Below are 23,297 nucleotides of genomic sequence, written 5' to 3'. Positions count from 1 at the left end.
GGACCAGAACCAGGACCAGAACCAGAACTTCTCCAGTGGAACAGAATGTAAACAGAACCAGGACCAGAACCAGGACTTCTCCAGTGGAACAGAATGTAAACAGAACCAGGACCAGAACCAGGACTTCTCCAGTGGAACAGAATGTAAACAGAACCAGGACCAGAACCAGGACTTCTCCAGTGGAACAGAATGTAAACAGAACCAGGACCAGAACCAGGACTTCTCCAGTGGAGCAGAATGTAAACAGAACCAGGACCAGAACCAGGACTTCTCCAGTGGAACAGAATGTAAACAGAACCAGGACCAGAACCAGGACTTCTCCAGTGGAACAGAATGTAAACAGAACCAGGACCAGAACCAGGACTTCTCCAGTGGAACAGAATGTAAACAGAACCAGGACCAGAACCAGGACTTCTCCAGTGGAACAGAATGTAAACAGAACCAGGACCAGAACCAGAACTTCTCCAGTGGAACAGAATGTAAACAGAACCAGGACCAGAACCAGGACTTCTCCAGTGGAACAGAATGTAAACAGAACCAGGACCAGAACCAGGACTTCTCCAGTGGAACAGAATGTAAACAGAACCAGGACCAGAACCAGGACTTCTCCAGTGGAACAGAATGTAAACAGAACCAGGACCAGAACCAGAACTTCTCCAGTGGAACAGAATGTAAACAGAACCAGGACCAGAACCAGAACTTCTCCAGTGGAACAGAATGTAAACAGAACCAGGACCAGAACCAGGACTTCTCCAGTGGAACAGAATGTAAACAGAACCAGGACCAGAACCAGGACTTCTCCAGTGGAACAGAATGTAAACAGAACCAGGACCAGAACCAGGACTTCTCCAGTGGAACAGAATGTAAACAGAACCAGGACCAGAACCAGAACTTCTCCAGTGGAACAGAATGTAAACAGAACCAGGACCAGAACCAGGACTTCTCCAGTGGAACAGAATGTAAACAGAACCAGGACCAGAACCAGAACTTCTCCAGTGGAACAGAATGTAAACAGAACCAGGACCAGAACCAGGACTTCTCCAGTGGAACAGAATGTAAACAGAACCAGGACCAGAACCAGAACTTCTCCAGTGGAACAGAATGTAAACAGAACCAGGACCAGAACATACTTCTCCAGTGGAACAGAATGTAAACAGAACCAGGACCAGAACCAGGATTTCTCCAGTGGAACAGAATGTAAACAGAACCAGGACCAGAACCAGAACTTCTCCAGTGGAACAGAATGTAAACAGAACCAGGACCAGAACCAGGACTTCTCCAGTGGAACAGAATGTAAACAGAACCAGGACCAGAACCAGGACTTCTCCAGTGGAACAGAATGTAAACAGAACCAGGACCAGAACCAGGACTTCTCCAGTGGAACAGAATGTAAACAGAACCAGGACCAGAACCAGGACTTCTCCAGTGGAACAGAATGTAAACAGAACCAGGACCAGAACCAGGACTTCTCCAGTGGAACAGAATGTAAACAGAACCAGGACTTCTCCAGTGGAACAGAACAGGACCAGAACCAGGACTTCTCCAGTGGAACAGATACCAGGACCAGAACCAGACTTCTCCAGTGGAACAGAATGTAAACGGAACCAGGACCAGAACCAGGACTTCTCCAGTGGAACAGAACCAGGACCAGAACCAGGACTTCTCCAGTGGAACAGAACCAGGACCAGAACCAGGACTTCTCCAGTGGAACAGAACCAGGACCAGAACCAGAACTTCTCCAGTGGAACAGAATGTAAACGGAACCAGGACCAGAACCAGGACTTCTCCAGTGGAACAGAACCAGGACCAGAACCAGGACTTCTCCAGTGGAACAGAACCAGGACCAGAACCAGAACTTCTCCAGTGGAACAGAATGTAAACGAACCAGGACCAGAACCAGGACTTCTCCAGTGGAACAGAATGTAAACGGAACCAGGACCAGAACCAGGACTTCTCCAGTGGAACAGAATGTAAACAGAACCAGGACCAGAACCAGGACTTCTCCAGTGGAACAGAATGTAAACAGAACCAGGACCAGAACCAGGACTTCTCCAGTGGAACAGAATGTAAACAGAACCAGGACCAGAACCAGGACTTCTCCAGTGGAACAGAATGTAAACAGAACCAGGACCAGAACCAGGACTTCTCCAGTGGAGCAGAATGTAAACAGAACCAGGACCAGACCAGGACTTCTCCAGTGGAACAGAATGTAAACAGAACCAGGACCAGAACCAGGACTTCTCCAGTGGAACAGAATGTAAACAGAACCAGGACCAGAACCAGGACTTCTCCAGTGGAACAGAATGTAAACAGAACCAGGACCAGAACCAGGACTTCTCCAGTGGAACAGAATGTAAACAGAACCAGGACCAGAACCAGAACTTCTCCAGTGGAACAGAATGTAAACAGAACCAGGACCAGAACCAGGACTTCTCCAGTGGAACAGAATGTAAACAGAACCAGGACCAGAACCAGGACTTCTCCAGTGGAACAGAATGTAAACAGAACCAGGACCAGAACCAGGACTTCTCCAGTGGAACAGAATGTAAACAGAACCAGGACCAGAACCAGGACTTCTCCAGTGGAGCAGAATGTAAACAGAACCAGGACCAGAACCAGGACTTCTCCAGTGGAACAGAATGTAAACAGAACCAGGACCAGAACCAGGACTTCTCCAGTGGAACAGAATGTAAACAGAACCAGGACCAGAACCAGGACTTCTCCAGTGGAACAGAATGTAAACAGAACCAGGACCAGAACCAGGACTTCTCCAGTGGAACAGAATGTAAACGGAACCAGGACCAGAACCAGGACTTCTCCAGTGGAACAGAATGTAAACGAACCAGGACCAGAACCAGGACTTCTCCAGTGGAACAGAATGTAAACAGAACCAGGACCAGAACCAGACGTCTCCAGTGGAACAGAATGTAAACAGAACCAGGACCAGAACCAGACTTCTCCAGTGGAACAGAATGTAAACAGAACCAGGACCAGAACCAGGACTTCTCCAGTGGAACAGAATGTAAACAGAACCAGGACCAGAACCAGGACTTCTCCAGTGGAACAGAATGTAAACAGAACCAGGACCAGAACCAGGACTTCTCCAGTGGAACAGAATGTAAACAGAACCAGGACCAGAACCAGACTTCTCCAGTGGAACAGAATGTAAACAGAACCAGGACCAGAACCAGGACTTCTCCAGTGGAACAGAATGTAAACAGAACCAGGACCAGAACCAGGACTTCTCCAGTGGAACAGAATGTAAACAGAACCAGGACCAGAACCAGGACTTCTCCAGTGGAACAGAATGTAAACAGAACCAGGACCAGAACCAGGACTTCTCCAGTGGAACAGAATGTAAACAGAACCAGGACCAGAACCAGGACTTCTCCAGTGGAACAGAATGTAAACAGAACCAGGACCAGAACCAGGACTTCTCCAGTGGAGCAGAATGTAAACAGAACCAGGACCAGAACCAGAACTTCTCAGTGGAACAGAATGTAAACAGAACCAGGACCAGAACCAGGACTTCTCCAGTGGAACAGAATGTAAACAGAACCAGGACCAGAACCAGGACTTCTCCAGTGGAACAGAATGTAAACAGAACCAGGACCAGAACCAGAACTTCTCCAGTGGAACAGAATGTAAACAGAACCAGGACCAGAACCAGGACTTCTCCAGTGGAACAGAATGTAAACAGAACCAGGACCAGAACCAGGACTTCTCCAGTGGAACAGAATGTAAACAGAACCAGGACCAGAACCAGGACTTCTCCAGTGGAACAGAATGTAAACAGAACCAGGACCAGAACCAGGACTTCTCCAGTGGAACAGAATGTAAACAGAACCAGGACCAGAACCAGAACTTCTCCAGTGGAACAGAATGTAAACAGAACCAGGACCAGAACCAGGACTTCTCCAGTGGAACAGAATGTAAACAGAACCAGGACCAGAACCAGGACTTCTCCAGTGGAACAGAATGTAAACAGAACCAGGACCAGAACCAGGACTTCTCCAGTGGAACAGAATGTAAACAGAACCAGGACCAGAACCAGGACTTCTCCAGTGGAACAGAATGTAAACAGAACCAGGACCAGAACCAGGACTTCTCCAGTGGAACAGAATGTAAACAGAACCAGGACCAGAACCAGGACTTCTCCAGTGGAACAGAATGTAAACAGAACCAGGACCAGAACCAGGACTTCTCCAGTGGAACAGAATGTAAACAGAACCAGGACCAGAACCAGAACTTCTCCAGTGGAACAGAATGTAAACAGAACCAGGACCAGAACCAGGACTTCTCCAGTGGAACAGAATGTAAACAGAACCAGGACCAGAACCAGGACTTCTCCAGTGGAACAGAATGTAAACAGAACCAGGACCAGAACCAGGACTTCTCCAGTGGAACAGAATGTAAACAGAACCAGGACCAGAACCAGGACTTCTCCAGTGGAACAGAATGTAAACAGAACCAGGACCAGAACCAGGACTTCTCCAGTGGAACAGAATGTAAACAGAACCAGGACCAGAACCAGAACTTCTCCAGTGGAACAGAATGTAAACAGAACCAGGACCAGAACCAGAACTTCTCCAGTGGAACAGAATGTAAACAGAACCAGGACCAGAACCAGAACTTCTCCAGTGGAACAGAATGTAAACAGAACCAGGACCAGAACCAGAACTTCTCCAGTGGAACAGAATGTAAACAGAACCAGGACCAGAACCAGGACTTCTCCAGTGGAACAGAATGTAAACAGAACCAGGACCAGAACCAGGACTTCTCCAGTGGAACAGAATGTAAACAGAACCAGGACCAGAACCAGGACTTCTCCAGTGGAACAGAATGTAAACAGAACCAGGACCAGAACCAGAACTTCTCCAGTGGAACAGAATGTAAACAGAACCAGGACCAGAACCAGGACTTCTCCAGTGGAACAGAATGTAAACAGAACCAGGACCAGAACCAGACCAGAACCAGGACTTCTCCAGTGGAACAGAATGTAACAGAACCAGGACCAGAACCAGGACTTCTCCAGTGGAACAGAATGTAAACAGAACCAGGACCAGAACCAGGACTTCTCCAGTGGAACAGAATGTAAACAGAACCAGGACCAGAACCAGAACTTCTCCAGTGGAACAGAATGTAAACAGAACCAGGACCAGAACCAGAACTTCTCCAGTGGAACAGAATGTAAACAGAACCAGGACCAGAACCAGGACTTCTCCAGTGGAACAGAATGTAAACAGAACCAGGACCAGAACCAGGACTTCTCCAGTGGAACAGAATGTAAACAGAACCAGGACCAGAACCAGGACTTCTCCAGTGGAACAGAATGTAAACAGAAACCAGGACCAGAACCAGGACTTCTCCAGTGGAACAGAATGTAAACAGAACCAGGACCAGAACCAGGACTTCTCCAGTGGAACAGAATGTAAACAGAACCAGGACCAGAACCAGGACTTCTCCAGTGGAACAGAATGTAAACAGGAACCAGGACCAGAACAGGACAGAACCAGGACTTCTCCAGTGGAACAGAATGTAAACAGAACCAGGACCAGAACCAGGACTTCTCCAGTGGAACAGAATGTAAACAGAACCAGGATCCAGAACCAGGACTTCTCCAGTGGAACAGAATGTAAACAGAACCAGGACCAGAACCAGGACTTCTCCAGTGGAACAGAATGTAAACAGAACAGGACAGCAGGACCAGAACCAGGACTTCTCCAGTGGAACAGAATGTAAACAGAACCAGGACCAGAACCAGGACTTCTCCAGTGGAACAGAATGTAACAGAACCAGGACCAGAACCAGGACTTCTCCAGTGGAACAGAATGTAAACAGAACCAGGACCAGAACCAGGACTTCTCCAGTGGAACAGAATGTAAACAGAACCAGGACCAGAACCAGGACTTCTCCAGTGGAACAGAATGTAAACAGAACCAGGACCAGAACCAGGACTTCTCCAGTGGAACAGAATGTAAACAGAACCAGGACCAGAACCAGGACTTCTCCAGTGGAACAGAATGTAAACAGAACCAGGACCAGAACCAGGACTTCTCCAGTGGAACAGAATGTAAACAGAACCAGGACCAGAACCAGGACTTCTCCAGTGGAACAGAATGTAAACAGAACCAGGACCAGAACCAGGACTTCTCCAGTGGAACAGAATGTAAACAGAACCAGGACCAGAACCAGGACTTCTCCAGTGGAACAGAATGTAAACAGAACCAGGACCAGAACCAGGACTTCTCCAGTGGAACAGAATGTAAACAGAACCAGGACCAGAACCAGGAACTTCTCCAGTGGAACAGAATGTAAACAGAACCAGGACCAGAACCAGGACTTCTCCAGTGGAACAGAATGTAAACAGAACCAGGACCAGAACCAGACTTCTCCAGTGGAACAGAATGTAAACAGAACCAGGACCAGAACCAGGACTTCTCCAGTGGAACAGAATGTAAACAGAACCAGGACCAGAACCAGAACTTCTCCAGTGGAACAGAATGTAAACAGAACCAGGACCAGAACCAGAACTTCTCCAGTGGAACAGAATGTAAACAGAACCAGGACCAGAACCAGGACTTCTCCAGTGGAACAGAATGTAAACAGAACCAGGACCAGAACCAGGACTTCTCCAGTGGAACAGAATGTAAACAGAACCAGGACCAGAACCAGGACTTCTCCAGTGGAACAGAATGTAAACAGAACCAGGACCAGAACCAGACTTCTCCAGTGGAACAGAATGTAAACAGAAACCAGGACCAGAACCAGGACTTCTCCAGTGGAACAGAATGTAAACAGAACCAGGACCAGAACCAGGACTCTCCAGTGGAAACAGAATGTAAACAGAACCAGGACCAGAACCAGGACTTCTCCAGTGGAACAGAATGTAAACAGAACCAGGACCAGAACCAGGACTTCTCCAGTGGAACAGAATGTAAACAGAACCAGGACCAGAACCAGGACTTCTCCAGTGGAGCAGAATGTAAACAGAACCAGGACCAGAACCAGAACTTCTCCAGTGGAACAGAATGTAAACAGAACCAGGACCAGAACCAGGACTTCTCCAGTGGAGCAGAATGTAAACAGAACCAGGACCAGAACCAGGACTTCTCCAGTGGAGCAGAATGTAAACAGAACCAGGACCAGAACCAGGACTTCTCCAGTGGAGCAGAATGTAAACAGAACCAGGACCAGAACCAGGACTTCTCCAGTGGAACAGAATGTAAACAGAACCAGGACCAGAACCAGGACTTCTCCAGTGGAACAGAATGTAAACAGAACCAGGACCAGAACCAGGACTTCTCCAGTGGAGCAGAATGTAAACAGAACCAGGACCAGAACCAGGACTTCTCCAGTGGAACAGAATGTAAACAGAACCAGGACCAGAACCAGGACTTCTCCAGTGGAACAGAATGTAACAGAACCAGGACTTCTCCAGTGGAACAGAACGTAACAGAACCAGGACCAGAACCAGAACTTCTCCAGTGGAGCAGAATGTAAACAGAACCAGGACCAGAACCAGGACTTCTCCAGTGGAACAGAATGTAACAGAACCAGGACCAGAACCAGGACTTCTCCAGTGGAACAGAATGTAAACAGAACCAGGACCAGAACCAGGACTTCTCCAGTGGAGCAGAATGTAAACAGAACCAGGACCAGAACCAGGACTTCTCCAGTGGAACAGAATGTAAACAGAACCAGGACCAGAACCAGGACTTCTCCAGTGGAACAGAATGTAAACAGAACCAGGACCAGAACCAGGACTTCTCCAGTGGAACAGAATGTAAACAGAACCAGGACCAGAACCAGGACTTCTCCAGTGGAACAGAATGTAAACAGAACCAGGACCAGAACCAGGTCTTCTCCAGTGGAACAGAATGTAAACAGAACCAGGACCAGAACCAGGACTTCTCCAGTGGAACAGAATGTAAACAGAACCAGGACCAGAACCAGGACTTCTCCAGTGGAACAGAATGTAAACAGAACCAGGACCAGAACCAGGACTTCTCCAGTGGAACAGAATGTAAACAGAACCAGGACCAGAACCAGGACTTCTCCAGTGGAGCAGAATGTAAACAGAACCAGGACCAGAACCAGGACTTCTCCAGTGGAACAGAATGTAAACAGAACCAGGACCAGAACCAGGACTTCTCCAGTGGAGCAGAATGTAAACAGAACCAGGACCAGAACCAGGACTTCTCCAGTGGAGCAGAATGTAAACAGAACCAGGACCAGAACCAGGACTTCTCCAGTGGAACAGAATGTAAACAGAACCAGGACCAGAACCAGGACTTCTCCAGTGGAACAGAATGTAAACAGAACCAGGACCAGAACCAGGACTTCTCCAGTGGAACAGAATGTAAACAGAACCAGGACCAGAACCAGGACTTCTCCAGTGGAACAGAATGTAAACAGAACCAGGACCAGAACCAGGACTTCTCCAGTGGAACAGAATGTAAATAGAACCAGGACCAGAACCAGAACTTCTCCAGTGGAACAGAATGTAAACAGAACCAGGACCAGAACCAGAACTTCTCCAGTGGAACAGAATGTAAACAGAACCAGGACCAGAACCAGGACTTCTCCAGTGGAACAGAATGTAAACAGAACCAGGACCAGAACCAGGACTTCTCCAGTGGAACAGAATGTAAACAGAACCAGGACCAGAACCAGGACTTCTCCAGTGGAACAGAATGTAAACAGAACCAGGACCAGAACCAGAACTTCTCCAGTGGAGCAGAATGTAAACAGAACCAGGACCAGAACCAGGACTTCTCCAGTGGAACAGAATGTAACAGAACCAGGACCAGAACCAGGACTTCTCCAGTGGAACAGAATGTAAACAGAACCAGGACCAGAACCAGGACTTCTCCAGTGGAACAGAATGTAAACAGAACCAGGACCAGAACCAGAACTTCTCCAGTGGAACAGAATGTAAACAGAACCAGGACCAGAACCAGGACTTCTCCAGTGGAACAGAATGTAAACAGAACCAGGACCAGAACCAGGACTTCTCCAGTGGAACAGAATGTAAACAGAACCAGGACCAGAACCAGAACTTCTCCAGTGGAACAGAATGTAAACAGAACCAGGACCAGAACCAGGACTTCTCCAGTGGAACAGAATGTAAACAGAACCAGGACTTCTCCAGTGGAACAGAACGTAAACAGAACCAGGACCAGAACCAGAACTTCTCCAGTGGAGCAGAATGTAAACAGAACCAGGACCAGAACCAGGACTTCTCCAGTGGAGCAGAATGTAAACAGAACCAGGACCAGAACCAGGACTTCTCCAGTGGAACAGAATGTAAACAGAACCAGGACCAGAACCAGGACTTCTCCAGTGGAACAGAATGTAAACAGAACCAGGACCAGAACCAGGACTTCTCCAGTGGAGCAGAATGTAAACAGAACCAGGACCAGAACCAGGACTTCTCCAGTGGAACAGAATGTAAACAGAACCAGGACCAGAACCAGGACTTCTCCAGTGGAACAGAATGTAAACAGAACCAGGACCAGAACCAGGACTTCTCCAGTGGAACAGAATGTAAACAGAACCAGGACCAGAACCAGGACTTCTCCAGTGGAACAGAATGTAAACAGAACCAGGACCAGAACCAGGACTTCTCCAGTGGAACAGAATGTAAACAGAACCAGGACCAGAACCAGGACTTCTCCAGTGGAACAGAATGTAAACAGAACCAGGACCAGAACCAGGACTTCTCCAGTGGAACAGAATGTAAACAGAACCAGGACCAGAACCAGGACTTCTCCAGTGGAACAGAATGTAAACAGAACCAGGACCAGAACCAGGACTTCTCCAGTGGAACAGAATGTAAACAGAACCAGGACCAGAACCAGGACTTCTCCAGTGGAGCAGAATGTAAACAGAACCAGGACCAGAACCAGGACTTCTCCAGTGGAGCAGAATGTAAACAGAACCAGGACCAGAACCAGGACTTCTCCAGTGGAACAGAATGTAAACAGAACCAGGACCAGAACCAGGACTTCTCCAGTGGAGCAGAATGTAAACAGAACCAGGACCAGAACCAGGACTTCTCCAGTGGAGCAGAATGTAAACAGAACCAGGACCAGAACCAGGACTTCTCCAGTGGAACAGAATGTAAACAGAACCAGGACCAGAACCAGGACTTCTCCAGTGGAACAGAATGTAAACAGAACCAGGACCAGAACCAGGACTTCTCCAGTGGAACAGAATGTAAACAGAACCAGGACCAGAACCAGGACTTCTCCAGTGGAACAGAATGTAAACAGAACCAGGACCAGAACCAGGACTTCTCCAGTGGAACAGAATGTAAATAGAACCAGGACCAGAACCAGAACTTCTCCAGTGGAACAGAATGTAAACAGAACCAGGACCAGAACCAGGACTTCTCCAGTGGAACAGAATGTAAACAGAACCAGGACCAGAACCAGAACTTCTCCAGTGGAACAGAATGTAAACAGAACCAGGACCAGAACCAGGACTTCTCCAGTGGAACAGAATGTAAACAGAACCAGGACCAGAACCAGGACTTCTCCAGTGGAACAGAATGTAAACAGAACCAGGACCAGAACCAGGACTTCTCCAGTGGAACAGAATGTAAACAGAACCAGGACCAGAACCAGAACTTCTCCAGTGGAGCAGAATGTAAACAGAACCAGGACCAGAACCAGGACTTCTCCAGTGGAACAGAATGTAAACAGAACCAGGACCAGAACCAGGACTTCTCCAGTGGAACAGAATGTAAACAGAACCAGGACCAGAACCAGGACTTCTCCAGTGGAACAGAATGTAAACAGAACCAGGACCAGAACCAGAACTTCTCCAGTGGAACAGAATGTAAACAGAACCAGGACCAGAACCAGGACTTCTCCAGTGGAACAGAATGTAAACAGAACCAGGACCAGAACCAGGACTTCTCCAGTGGAACAGAATGTAAACAGAACCAGGACCAGAACCAGAACTTCTCCAGTGGAACAGAATGTAAACAGAACCAGGACCAGAACCAGGACTTCTCCAGTGGAACAGAATGTAAACAGAACCAGGACCAGAACCAGGACTTCTCCAGTGGAACAGAATGTAAACAGAACCAGGACCAGAACCAGGACCAGAACCAGGACCAGAACCAGGACTTCTCCAGTGGAACAGAATGTAAACAGAACCAGGACCAGAACCAGGACTTCTCCAGTGGAACAGAATGTAAACAGAACCAGGACCAGAACCAGGACTTCTCCAGTGGAACAGAATGTAAACGGAACCAGGACCAGAACCAGGACTTCTCCAGTGGAACAGAATGTAAACAGAACCAGGACCAGAACCAAGACTTCTCCAGTGGAACAGAATGTAAACAGAACCAGGACCAGAACCAGGACTTCTCCAGTGGAACAGAATGTAAACAGAACCAGGACCAGAACCAGGACTTCTCCAGTGGAACAGAATGTAAACAGAACCAGGACCAGAACCAGGACTTCTCCAGTGGAACAGAATGTAAACAGAACCAGGACCAGAACCAGGACTTCTCCAGTGGAGCAGAATGTAAACGGAACCAGGACCAGAACCAGGACTTCTCCAGTGGAACAGAATGTAAACGGAACCAGGACCAGAACCAGGACTTCTCCAGTGGAACAGAATGTAAACAGAACCAGGACCAGAACCAGGACTTCTCCAGTGGAACAGAATGTAAACAGAACCAGGACCAGAACCAGAACTTCTCCAGTGGAACAGAATGTAAACAGAACCAGGACCAGAACCAGGACTTCTCCAGTGGAACAGAATGTAAACAGAACCAGGACCAGAACCAGGACTTCTCCAGTGGAACAGAATGTAAACAGAACCAGGACCAGAACCAGGACTTCTCCAGTGGAACAGAATGTAAACAGAACCAGGACCAGAACCAGGACTTCTCCAGTGGAGCAGAATGTAAACAGAACCAGGACCAGAACCAGAACTTCTCCAGTGGAGCAGAATGTAAACAGAACCAGGACCAGAACCAGGACTTCTCCAGTGGAACAGAATGTAAACAGAACCAGGACCAGAACCAGGACTTCTCCAGTGGAACAGAATGTAAACAGAACCAGGACCAGAACCAGGACTTCTCCAGTGGAACAGAATGTAAACAGAACCAGGACCAGAACCAGGACTTCTCCAGTGGAACAGAATGTAAACAGAACCAGGACCAGAACCAGGACTTCTCCAGTGGAACAGAATGTAAACAGAACCAGGACCAGAACCAGGACTTCTCCAGTGGAACAGAATGTAAACAGAACCAGGACCAGAACCAGGACTTCTCCAGTGGAACAGAATGTAAACAGAACCAGGACCAGAACCAGGACTTCTCCAGTGGAACAGAATGTAAACAGAACCAGGACCAGAACCAGGACTTCTCCAGTGGAACAGAATGTAAACAGAACCAGGACCAGAACCAGGACTTCTCCAGTGGAGCAGAATGTAAACAGAACCAGGACCAGAACCAGGACTTCTCCAGTGGAGCAGAATGTAAACAGAACCAGGACCAGAACCAGGACTTCTCCAGTGGAACAGAATGTAAACAGAACCAGGACCAGAACCAGAACTTCTCCAGTGGAACAGAATGTAAACAGAACCAGGACCAGAACCAGGACTTCTCCAGTGGAGCAGAATGTAAACAGAACCAGGACCAGAACCAGGACTTCTCCAGTGGAACAGAATGTAAACAGAACCAGGACCAGAACCAGGACTTCTCCAGTGGAACAGAATGTAAACAGAACCAGGACCAGAACCAGGACTTCTCCAGTGGAACAGAATGTAAACAGAACCAGGACCAGAACCAGGACTTCTCCAGTGGAACAGAATGTAAACAGAACCAGGACCAGAACCAGAACTTCTCCAGTGGAACAGAATGTAAACAGAACCAGGACCAGAACCAGGACTTCTCCAGTGGAACAGAATGTAAACAGAACCAGGACCAGAACCAGGACTTCTCCAGTGGAACAGAATGTAAACAGAACCAGGACCAGAACCAGGACTTCTCCAGTGGAACAGAATGTAAACAGAACCAGGACCAGAACCAGGACTTCTCCAGTGGAACAGAATGTAAACAGAACCAGGACCAGAACCAGGACTTCTCCAGTGGAACAGAATGTAAACAGAACCAGGACCAGAACCAGGACTTCTCCAGTGGAACAGAATGTAAACAGAACCAGGACCAGAACCAGAACTTCTCCAGTGGAACAGAATGTAAACAGAACCAGGACCAGAACCAGGACTTCTCCAGTGGAACAGAATGTAAACAGAACCAGGACCAGAACCAGGACTTCTCCAGTGGAACAGAATGTAAACAGAACCAGGACCAGAACCAGGACTTCTCCAGTGGAACAGAATGTAAACAGAACCAGGACCAGAACCAGGACTTCTCCAGTGGAACAGAATGTAAACAGAACCAGGACCAGAACCAGGACTTCTCCAGTGGAACAGAATGTAAACAGAACCAGGACCAGAACCAGGACTTCTCCAGTGGAACAGAATGTAAACAGAACCAGGACCAGAACCAGGACTTCTCCAGTGGAACAGAATGTAAACAGAACCAGGACCAGAACCAGGACTTCTCCAGTGGAACAGAATGTAAACAGAACCAGGACCAGAACCAGGACTTCTCCAGTGGAACAGAATGTAAACAGAACCAGGACCAGAACCAGGACTTCTCCAGTGGAACAGAATGTAAACAGAACCAGGACCAGAACCAGAACTTCTCCAGTGGAACAGAATGTAAACAGAACCAGGACCAGAACCAGGACTTCTCCAGTGGAACAGAATGTAAACAGAACCAGGACCAGAACCAGGACTTCTCCAGTGGAACAGAATGTAAACAGAACCAGGACCAGAACCAGGACTTCTCCAGTGGAGCAGAATGTAAACGGAACCAGGACCAGAACCAGGACTTCTCCAGTGGAACAGAATGTAAACGGAACCAGGACCAGAACCAGGACTTCTCCAGTGGAACAGAATGTAAACAGAACCAGGACCAGAACCAGGACTTCTCCAGTGGAACAGAATGTAAACAGAACCAGGACCAGAACCAGGACTTCTCCAGTGGAACAGAATATTCTCTCATTATTTCCAGATGTTTGTTTCAGACTTAGAAGTAAAATCTCTTCATCTGGAAGATTTACTCATGGAATCAGTCTAGCCCCCCCCCCCCCCAGAATCAGACCACTACCTGATCCTCCTAATCTACTACCTGCAGGCCTGGAAAAGTCTGAGTTAACCCCCCCTGACCTTTAACCCCCCCCCCCCCCGACCTTTAACACCCCCCGGTCAGACTCACCCTCTCTCTCCTTTACCGATGAACTTCTGAACTTCTTTCACTCCACGGCGGATGTTCTTCACTCTGGCAGCTGCAACACAGAGACCAGGACCGGAATTAGAATCAGGACCAGGACCAGGACCAGAACCTGGACCAGGACAGGGACCGGAATTAGAATTAGGACCAGGACCGGAATTAGAATCAGGACCAGGACCAGAACCTGGACCAGGACCACAATTAGAATCAGGACCAGGACCGGAATTAGAATCAGAACCAGGACAAGAACCTGGACCAGGACCGGAATTAGAATCAGGACCAGGACCAGAACCTGGACCTGGACCAGGACCAGGACCAGGACCGGAATTAGAATCAGGACTAGGACCAGGACCAGAACCTGGACCAGGACCGGAATTAGAATCAGGACCAGAACCTGGACCAGGACCGGAATTAGAATCAGGACCAGGACCAGGACCAGAACCTGGACCAGGACAGGGACCGGAATTAGAATTAGGACCAGGACCGGAATTAGAATCAGGACCAGGACCAGGACCAGAACCTGGACCAGGACAGGGACCGGAATTAGAATTAGGACCAGGACCGGAATTAGAATCAGGACCAGGACCAGAACCTGGACCAGGACCACAATTAGAATCAGGACCAGGACCGGAATTAGAATCAGAACCAGGACAAGAACCTGGACCAGGACCGGAATTAGAATCAGGACCAGGACCAGAACCTGGACCTGGACCAGGACCAGGACCGGAATTAGAATCAGGACCAGGACCAGGACCAGAACCTGGACCAGGACAGGGACCGGAATTAGAATTAGGACCAGGACCGGAATTAGAATCAGGACCAGGACCAGAACCTGGACCAGGACCACAATTAGAATCAGGACCAGGACCGGAATTAGAATCAGAACCAGGACAAGAACCTGGACCAGGACCGGAATTAGAATCAGGACCAGGACCAGAACCTGGACCTGGACCAGGACCAGGACCGGAATTAGAATCAGGACTAGGACCAGGACCAGAACCTGGACCAGGACCGGAATTAGAATCAGGACCAGAACCTGGACCAGGACCGGAATTAGAATCAGGACCAGGACCAGGACCAGAACCTGGACCAGGACAGGGACCGGAATTAGAATTAGGACCAGGACCGGAATTAGAATCAGGACCAGGACCAGGACCAGAACCTGGACCAGGACAGGGACCGGAATTAGAATTAGGACCAGGACCGGAATTAGAATCAGGACCAGGACCAGAACCTGGACCAGGACCACAATTAGAATCAGGACCAGGACCGGAATTAGAATCAGAACCAGGACAAGAACCTGGACCAGGACCGGAATTAGAATCAGGACCAGGACCAGAACCTGGACCTGGACCAGGACCAGGACCGGAATTAGAATCAGGACCAGGACCAGGACCAGAACCTGGACCAGGACAGGGACCGGAATTAGAATCAGGACCAGGACCAGAACCTGGACCAGGACCACAATTAGAATCAGGACCAGGACCGGAATTAGAATCAGAACCAGGACAAGAACCTGGACCAGGACCGGAATTAGAATCAGGACCAGGACCAGAACCTGGACCTGGACCAGGACCAGGACCGGAATTAGAATCAGGACTAGGACCAGGACCAGAACCTGGACCAGGACCGGAATTAGAATCAGGACCAGGACCAGGACCAGAACCTGGACCAGGACCGGAATTAGAATCAGGACCAGAACCTGGACCAGGACCGGAATTAGAATCAGGACCAGGACCAGAACCTGGACCAGGACAGGGACCGAAATTAGAATCAGGACTAGGACCAGGACCAGAACCTGGACCAGGACCGGAATTAGAATCAGGACTAGGACCAGGACCAGAACCTGGACCAGGACCGGAATTAGAATCAGGACCAGAACCTGGACCAGGACCGGAATTAGAATCAGGACCAGGACCAGGACCAGAACCTGGACCAGGACAGGGACCGGAATTAGAATTAGGACCAGGACCGGAATTAGAATCAGGACCAGGACCAGGACCAGAACCTGGACCAGGACAGGGACCGGAATTAGAATTAGGACCAGGACCGGAATTAGAATCAGGACCAGGACCAGAACCTGGACCAGGACCACAATTAGAATCAGGACCAGGACCGGAATTAGAATCAGAACCAGGACAAGAACCTGGACCAGGACCGGAATTAGAATCAGGACCAGGACCAGAACCTGGACCTGGACCAGGACCAGGACCGGAATTAGAATCAGGACTAGGACCAGGACCAGAACCTGGACCAGGACCGGAATTAGAATCAGGACCAGAACCTGGACCAGGACCGGAATTAGAATCAGGACCAGGACCAGGACCTGGACCAGGACCGGAATTAGAATCAGGACCAGGACCAGAACCTGGACCTGGACCAGGACCAGGACCGGAATTAGAATCAGGACTAGGACCAGGACCAGAACCTGGACCAGGACCGGAATTAGAATCAGGACCAGGACCAGAACCTGGAACGGAATTAGAATCAGGACCAGGACCGGAATTAGAATCAGGACCAGGACCAGAACCTGGACCAGGACCGGAATTAGAATCAGGACCAGGACCAGAACCTGGACCAGGACCAGGACCAGAACCTGGAACGGAATTAGAATCAGGACCAGGACCGGAATTAGAATCAGGACCAGGACCAGAACCTGGACCAGGACCGGAATTAGAATTAGGACCAGGACCGGAATTAGAATCAGGACCAGAACCTGGACCAGGACCGGAATTAGAATCAGGACCAGGACCAGAACCTGGACCAGGACCGGAATTAGAATCAGGACCAGGACCTGGACCAGGGCCGGAATTAGAATCAGGACCAGGACCTGGACCAGGACCGGAATTAGAATCAGGACCAGGACCAGGACCAGGACCGGAATTAGAATCAGAACCTGGACCAGGACCGGAATTGGAATCAGGACCAGGACCGGAATTAGAATCAGGACCAGGACCGGAATTAGAATCAGGACCAGGACCGGAATTAGAATCAGGACCAGAATTAGAATCAGGACCAGGACCAGAATTAGAATCAGGACCAGGACCAGAACCTGGACCAGGACCGGAATTAGAATCAGGACCAGGACCAGAACCTGGACCAGGACCGGAATTAGAATCAGGACCAGGACCGGAATTAGAATCAGGACCAGGACCAGGACCTGGACCAGGGCCGGAATTAGAATCAGGACCAGGACCTGGACCAGGACCGGAATTAGAATCAGGACCAGGACCAGGACCAGGACCGGAATTAGAATCAGGACCAGGACAGGAATTAGAATCAGGACCAGGACCAGGACCGGAATTAGAATCAGGACCAGGACCATAACCTGGACCAGGACCGGAATTAGGACCAGGACCTGGACCTGGACCAGGACCGGAATTAGAATCAGGACCAGGACCTGGACCGGAATTAGAATCAGGACCAGAACCTGGACCTGGACCAGGACCTGGACCAGGACCGGAATTAGAATCAGGACCAGGACCGGAATTAGAATCAGGACCAGGACCAGGACCAGGACCGGAATTAGAATCAGGACCAGGACCAGAACCTGGACCGGAATTAGAATCAGGACCTGGACCAGGACCGGAATTAGAATCAGGACCAGGACCAGAACCTGGACCAGGACCGGAATTAGAATCAGGACCAGGACCGGAATTAGAATCAGGACCAGGACCAGGACCTGGACCGGAATTAGAATCAGGACCAGGACCTGGACCTGGACCAGGACCAGAACCTGGACCAGGACCAGAACCTGGACCAGGACCGGAATTAGAATCAGGACCAGGACCGGAATTAGAATCAGGACCAGGACCAGGACCTGGACCGGAATTAGAATCAGGACCAGGACCAGAACCTGGACCGGAATTAGAATCAGGACCTGGACCAGGACCGGAATTAGAATCAGGACCAGGACCAGAACCTGGACCAGGACCGGAATTAGAATCAGGACCAGGACCAGAACCTGGACCTGGACCAGGACCTGGACCAGGACCGGAATTAGAATCAGGACCAGGACCGGAATTAGAATCAGGACCAGGACCAGGACCTGAATTAGAATCAGGACCAGGACCAGAACCTGGACCAGGACCGGAATTAGAATCAGGACCTGGACCAGGACCGGAATTAGAATCAGGACCAGGACCAGAACCTGGACCAGGACCGGAATTAGAATCAGGACCAGGACCAGAACCTGGACCTGGACCAGGACCTGGACCAGGACCGGAATTAGAATCAGGACCAGGACCGGAATTAGAATCAGGACCTGGACCAGGACCGGAATTAGAATCAGGACCAGGACCAGAACCTGGACCAGGACCGGAATTAGAATCAGGACCAGGACCAGAACCTGGACCTGGACCAGGACCGGAATTAGAATCAGGACCAGGACCGGAATTAGAATCAGGACCAGGACCAGGACCTGGACCGGAATTAGAATCAGGACCAGGACCTGGACCAGGACCGGAATTAGAATCAGGACCAGGACCAGAACCTGGACCAGGACCAGAATCAGGACCAGAACCAGAACTAGAATCAGGACCAGGACCAGGACCAGAACCAGGACCAGAATCAGGACCGGGACCAGAATCAGGACCGGGACCGGGACGAGAACCAGAACTCCTCACCTTTCTTGACACACCTGTAGATCTTCCTGCTGAGCTTCCGGGAAGCCAGCGGTTGGCTGATGGGGTTCAGGTGAGCTACGGCGGCCTGGTAGGACCTCTCGGAGCCTCCGGCGGCCTCCTCTCCGTCCGCAGAGACCTTCTCCTTCTTAGTCTTCGTCATTTCTGGTCGATAATCAATCATCAATAATCCTCCGGTTGATTGGCAGCTGCTGCAAGGAGCCTGCACGTGTTGCTCTTCTTCTTCTTCTTCTTCTTCTTCTTCTTCTTCTGTCTCTGCACTTTTATGTTGTTCTCCTTCTGCAGTATTATTGGCGGTTAACACGGAGGAAGCGCAGCAGCGACACCTGCTGGTCGGCGGGTCTGCTCCTTTTCCCCCAGCCGGCAGTTGGGGAGGGCGGGTCTGCTCCTTTTCACCCAGCCGGCAACTGGGGAGGGCGGGTCTGCTCCTTTTCACCCAGCCGGCAGTTGGGGAGGGCGGGTCTGCTCCTTTTCCCCCAGCCGGCAGCTGGGGAGGGCGGGTCGGCTCCTTTTCCCCCAGCCGGCAGCTGGGGAGGGCGGGTCTGCTCCTTTTCCCCCAGCCGGCAGCTGGGGAGGGCGGGTCGGCTCCTTTTCTCTCAACTGGCAGCTGGGAAGGGCGGGTCGGCTCCTTTTCCCCCAGCCAACATCTGGGGAGGGGGGGTTCCGCTATTCAGTGACGTGGGGGGTCGGTAGGTAGAGAGGCTTTTCCTACACCAAAGGTCACCACAGCGACACTGATCATAAACATGAAGTTTCTTCATGTTTCCTGCAGGATCCATGAACTTACCGTCACTGCAGACTGAAGCTAAAAAAGATCCAGAAGTAAAAAAGAAGAGAGCTAAATAAGTGTCTGGCATGAAAAATTAAGTGGGGCACAAGACAGAGTGGCTCTCTTTAGTAATATAAAACGGTAGCGGACCCCCCGACTCAAGGATGAGACTTTACTGATGATTTTTTAGGTTTAATGGCAGTAAACCCGCAAATTCACCGTAAGAGCTGGGAAATACACAGAAAAGGTATTTAAATAACAACTCGACTCTTACATCCTTTTTAATGAATTTAAAACTGGCAGTAAATAAAATTGATTTATGTGGCAATATAAACATCCTAATAGTCCCGTTATATACATATTAAACATACCTTGTTCCTCTGACAAGGGGGCTGCTATTCATCAAAAGAAAAGAAGACGATATGTTCTTCTGTAAAAACTGTAACATGTTTACAGTCTTTTTAGTTGCCGTTAAGTTCGCTCGCATCGCCACAACTGATGGCGGAAGTACCTTCAAAATAAAAGCGTTGACAGAACCTGAAAAGGAGCAAGTGCTAAAATAAAATATCATCAAAAAAATAAAAGAATTGTGGTTATTTAGAAAAACCAAACAACCTGCACACCTAAAACCAGAACCAGAACCACGACCAGGACCAGGACCAGGACCACGACCAGGACCAGGACCAAGACCAGGACCAGGACCAAGACCAGGACCAGGACCAGGACCAGGACCAAGACCAAGACCAGGACCAGGACCAAGACCAGGACCAGGACCAGGACCAGGACCACGACCAGGACCAGGACCAAGACCAGGACCAGGACCAGGACCAGGACCACGACCAGGACCAGGACCAAGACCAGGACCAGGACCAGGACCAGGACCAGGACCAGGACCAGGACCACGACCAGGACCAGGACCAAGACCAAGACCAGGACCAGGACCAGGACCAGGACCAGGACCAGGACCAGGACCAGGACCAGGACCAGGACCAGGACCAAGACCAGGACCAGGACCAGGACCAGGACCAGGACCAGGACCAGGACCAAGACCAAGACCAAGACCAGGACCGAGACCAGGACCGAGACCAAGACCAGGACCAGGACCAGGACCACGACCAGGACCAGGACCAAGACCAGGACCAGGACCAGGACCAAGACCAGGACCAGGACCAGGACCAGGACCAAGACCAAGACCAAGACCAAGACCAGGACCAGGACCAGGACCAGGACCAAGACCAAGACCAAGACCAAGACCAAGACCAGGACCAGGACCAAGACCAGGACCAGGACCAGGACCAGGACCACGACCAGGACCAGGACCAGGACCAAGACCAGGACCAGGACCAAGACCAGGACGACGACCAGGACCAGGACCAAGACCAGGACCACGACCAGGACCAGGACCAGGACCAGGACCAGGACCAGGACCAAGACCAGGACCAGGACAAGGACCAGGACCAACACCAAGACCAGGACCAGGACCAGGACCAAGACCAGGACCAGGACCAGGACCAAGACCTGGACCAGGACCAGGACCAGGACCAGGACCAGGACCAACACCAAGACCAGGACCAGGACCAGGACCACGACCAGGACCAAGACCAGGACCAGGACCAGGACCACGACCAAGACCAGGACAAGGACCAGGACCAGGACCAGGACCAAGACCAGGACCAGGAGCAGGACCAACACCAAGACCAGGACCAGGACCAGGACCAGGACCAACACCAAGACCAGGACCAGGACCAGGACCAAGACCAGGACCAGGACCAGGACCAGGACCAGGACCAAGACCAGGACCAGGACCAAGACATGGACCAGGACCAGGACCACGACCAGGACCAGGACCACGACCAGGACCAGGACCAAGACCAGGACCACGACCAGGACCAGGACCAGGACCAAGACCAGGACCACGACCAGGACCAGGACCAGGACCAGGACCACGACCAGTACCAGGACCACGACCAGAACCACGACCAGGACCAGGACCAGGACCACGACCAGGACCACACCCAGGACCAGGACCAGGACCAGGACCAAGACCAGGACCAGGACCAGGACCACGACCAGGACCAGGACCAGGACCAGGACCAGGACCAAGACCAGGACCAGGACCAGGACCAGGACCAGGACCAACACCAAGACCAGGACCAGGACCAGGACAAGGACCACGACCAGGACCAGGACCACGACCAGGACCAGGACCACGACCAGGACCAGGACCAGGACCACGACCAGGACCACGACCAGGACCAGGACCAGGACCAGGACCACGACCAGGACCACACCCAGGACCAGGACCAGGACCAGGACCAGTACCAAGACCAAGACCAGGACCAGGACCAGGACCAGGACCACGACCAGGACCACACCCAGGACCAGGACCAGGACCAGGACCAAGACCAGGACCAGGACCAGGACCACGACCAGGACCAGGACCAGGACCAGGACCAAGACCAGGACCAGGACCAGGACCAGGACCAGGACCAACACCAAGACCAGGACCAGGACCAGGACAAGGACCACGACCAGGACCAGGACCACGACCAGGACCAGGACCAGGACCAAGACCAGGACCACGACCAGGACCAGGACCAGGACCACGACCAGGACCACGACCAGGACCAGGACCAGGACCAGGACCACGACCAGGACCACACCCAGGACCAGGACCAGGACCAGGACCAGTACCAAGACCAAGACCAGGACCAGGACCAGGACCAGGACCAAGACCAGGACCAGGACCAGGACCAGGACCAAGACCAGGACCAGGACCAGGACCAGGACCAATACCAGGACCAGGACCACGACCAGGACCACGACCAGGACCAAGACCAGGACCAGGACCACGACCAGGACCAAGACCAGGACAAGGACCAGCACTACGACCAGGACCAGGACCAGGACCAGGACCAAGACCAGGACCAGGACCAGGACCACGACCAGGACCAGGACCAGGACCAACACCAAGACCAGGACCAGAACCTGGACCAGGACCACGACCAGGACCAGGACCTGGACCACGACCAGGACCAGGACCAGGACCACGACCACGACCACGACCAGGACCAGGACCAGGACCAGGACCACGACCAGGACCAGGACAAGGACCACGACCACGACCAGGACCAGGACCACGACCAGGACCACGACCAGGACCAGGACCAGGACCACGACCAGGACCACACCCAGGACCAGGACCAGGACCAGGACCAAGACCAGGACCAGGACCAGGACCAGGACCAAGACCAGGACCAGGACCAGGACCAGGACCAAGACCAATACCAGGACCAGGACCACGACCATGACCAGGACCAGAACCAAGACCAGGACCAGGACCAAGACCAGGACCAGGACCAGGACCAGCACCACGACCAGGACCAGGACCAGTACCAGGACCAAGACCAGGACCAAGACCAGGACCAGGACCAGGACCACGACCAGGACCAGGTCCAGGACCAAGACCAAGACCAGGACCAGGACCAGGACCAGGACCACGACCAGGACCAGGACCAGGACCACGACCAGGACCAGGACCACGACCAGGACCAGGACCAGG

General features: G+C 51.2%; 1 protein-coding gene across 1 annotated transcript in view; it reads right to left on the bottom strand.

Annotated features, from left to right (window-relative positions):
* nhp2 (NHP2 ribonucleoprotein homolog (yeast)) overlaps positions 1-19,252 on the bottom strand; it is a 32,749-nt gene extending 13,497 nt beyond the window's left edge. Inside the window, exons 1-2 of the mRNA XM_079248229.1 lie at positions 18,949-19,252; positions 14,309-14,378 (exon numbers count right to left, since the gene is read on the bottom strand). Of these exons, the coding sequence (XP_079104355.1) occupies positions 14,309-14,378; positions 18,949-19,129 (251 nt within the window). The 5' untranslated portion in view covers positions 19,130-19,252. The remainder of the gene's footprint in view (positions 1-14,308; positions 14,379-18,948) is intronic.
* Positions 19,253-23,297: the final 4,045 nt, after the last annotated feature.

Source organism: Telmatherina bonti (genome assembly GCF_933228915.1).
Source record: "Telmatherina bonti genome assembly, chromosome: 10".
Lineage (NCBI taxonomy): Eukaryota > Metazoa > Chordata > Actinopteri > Atheriniformes > Telmatherinidae > Telmatherina > Telmatherina bonti.
This window is presented reverse-complemented; position numbering and strand designations above follow the sequence as displayed.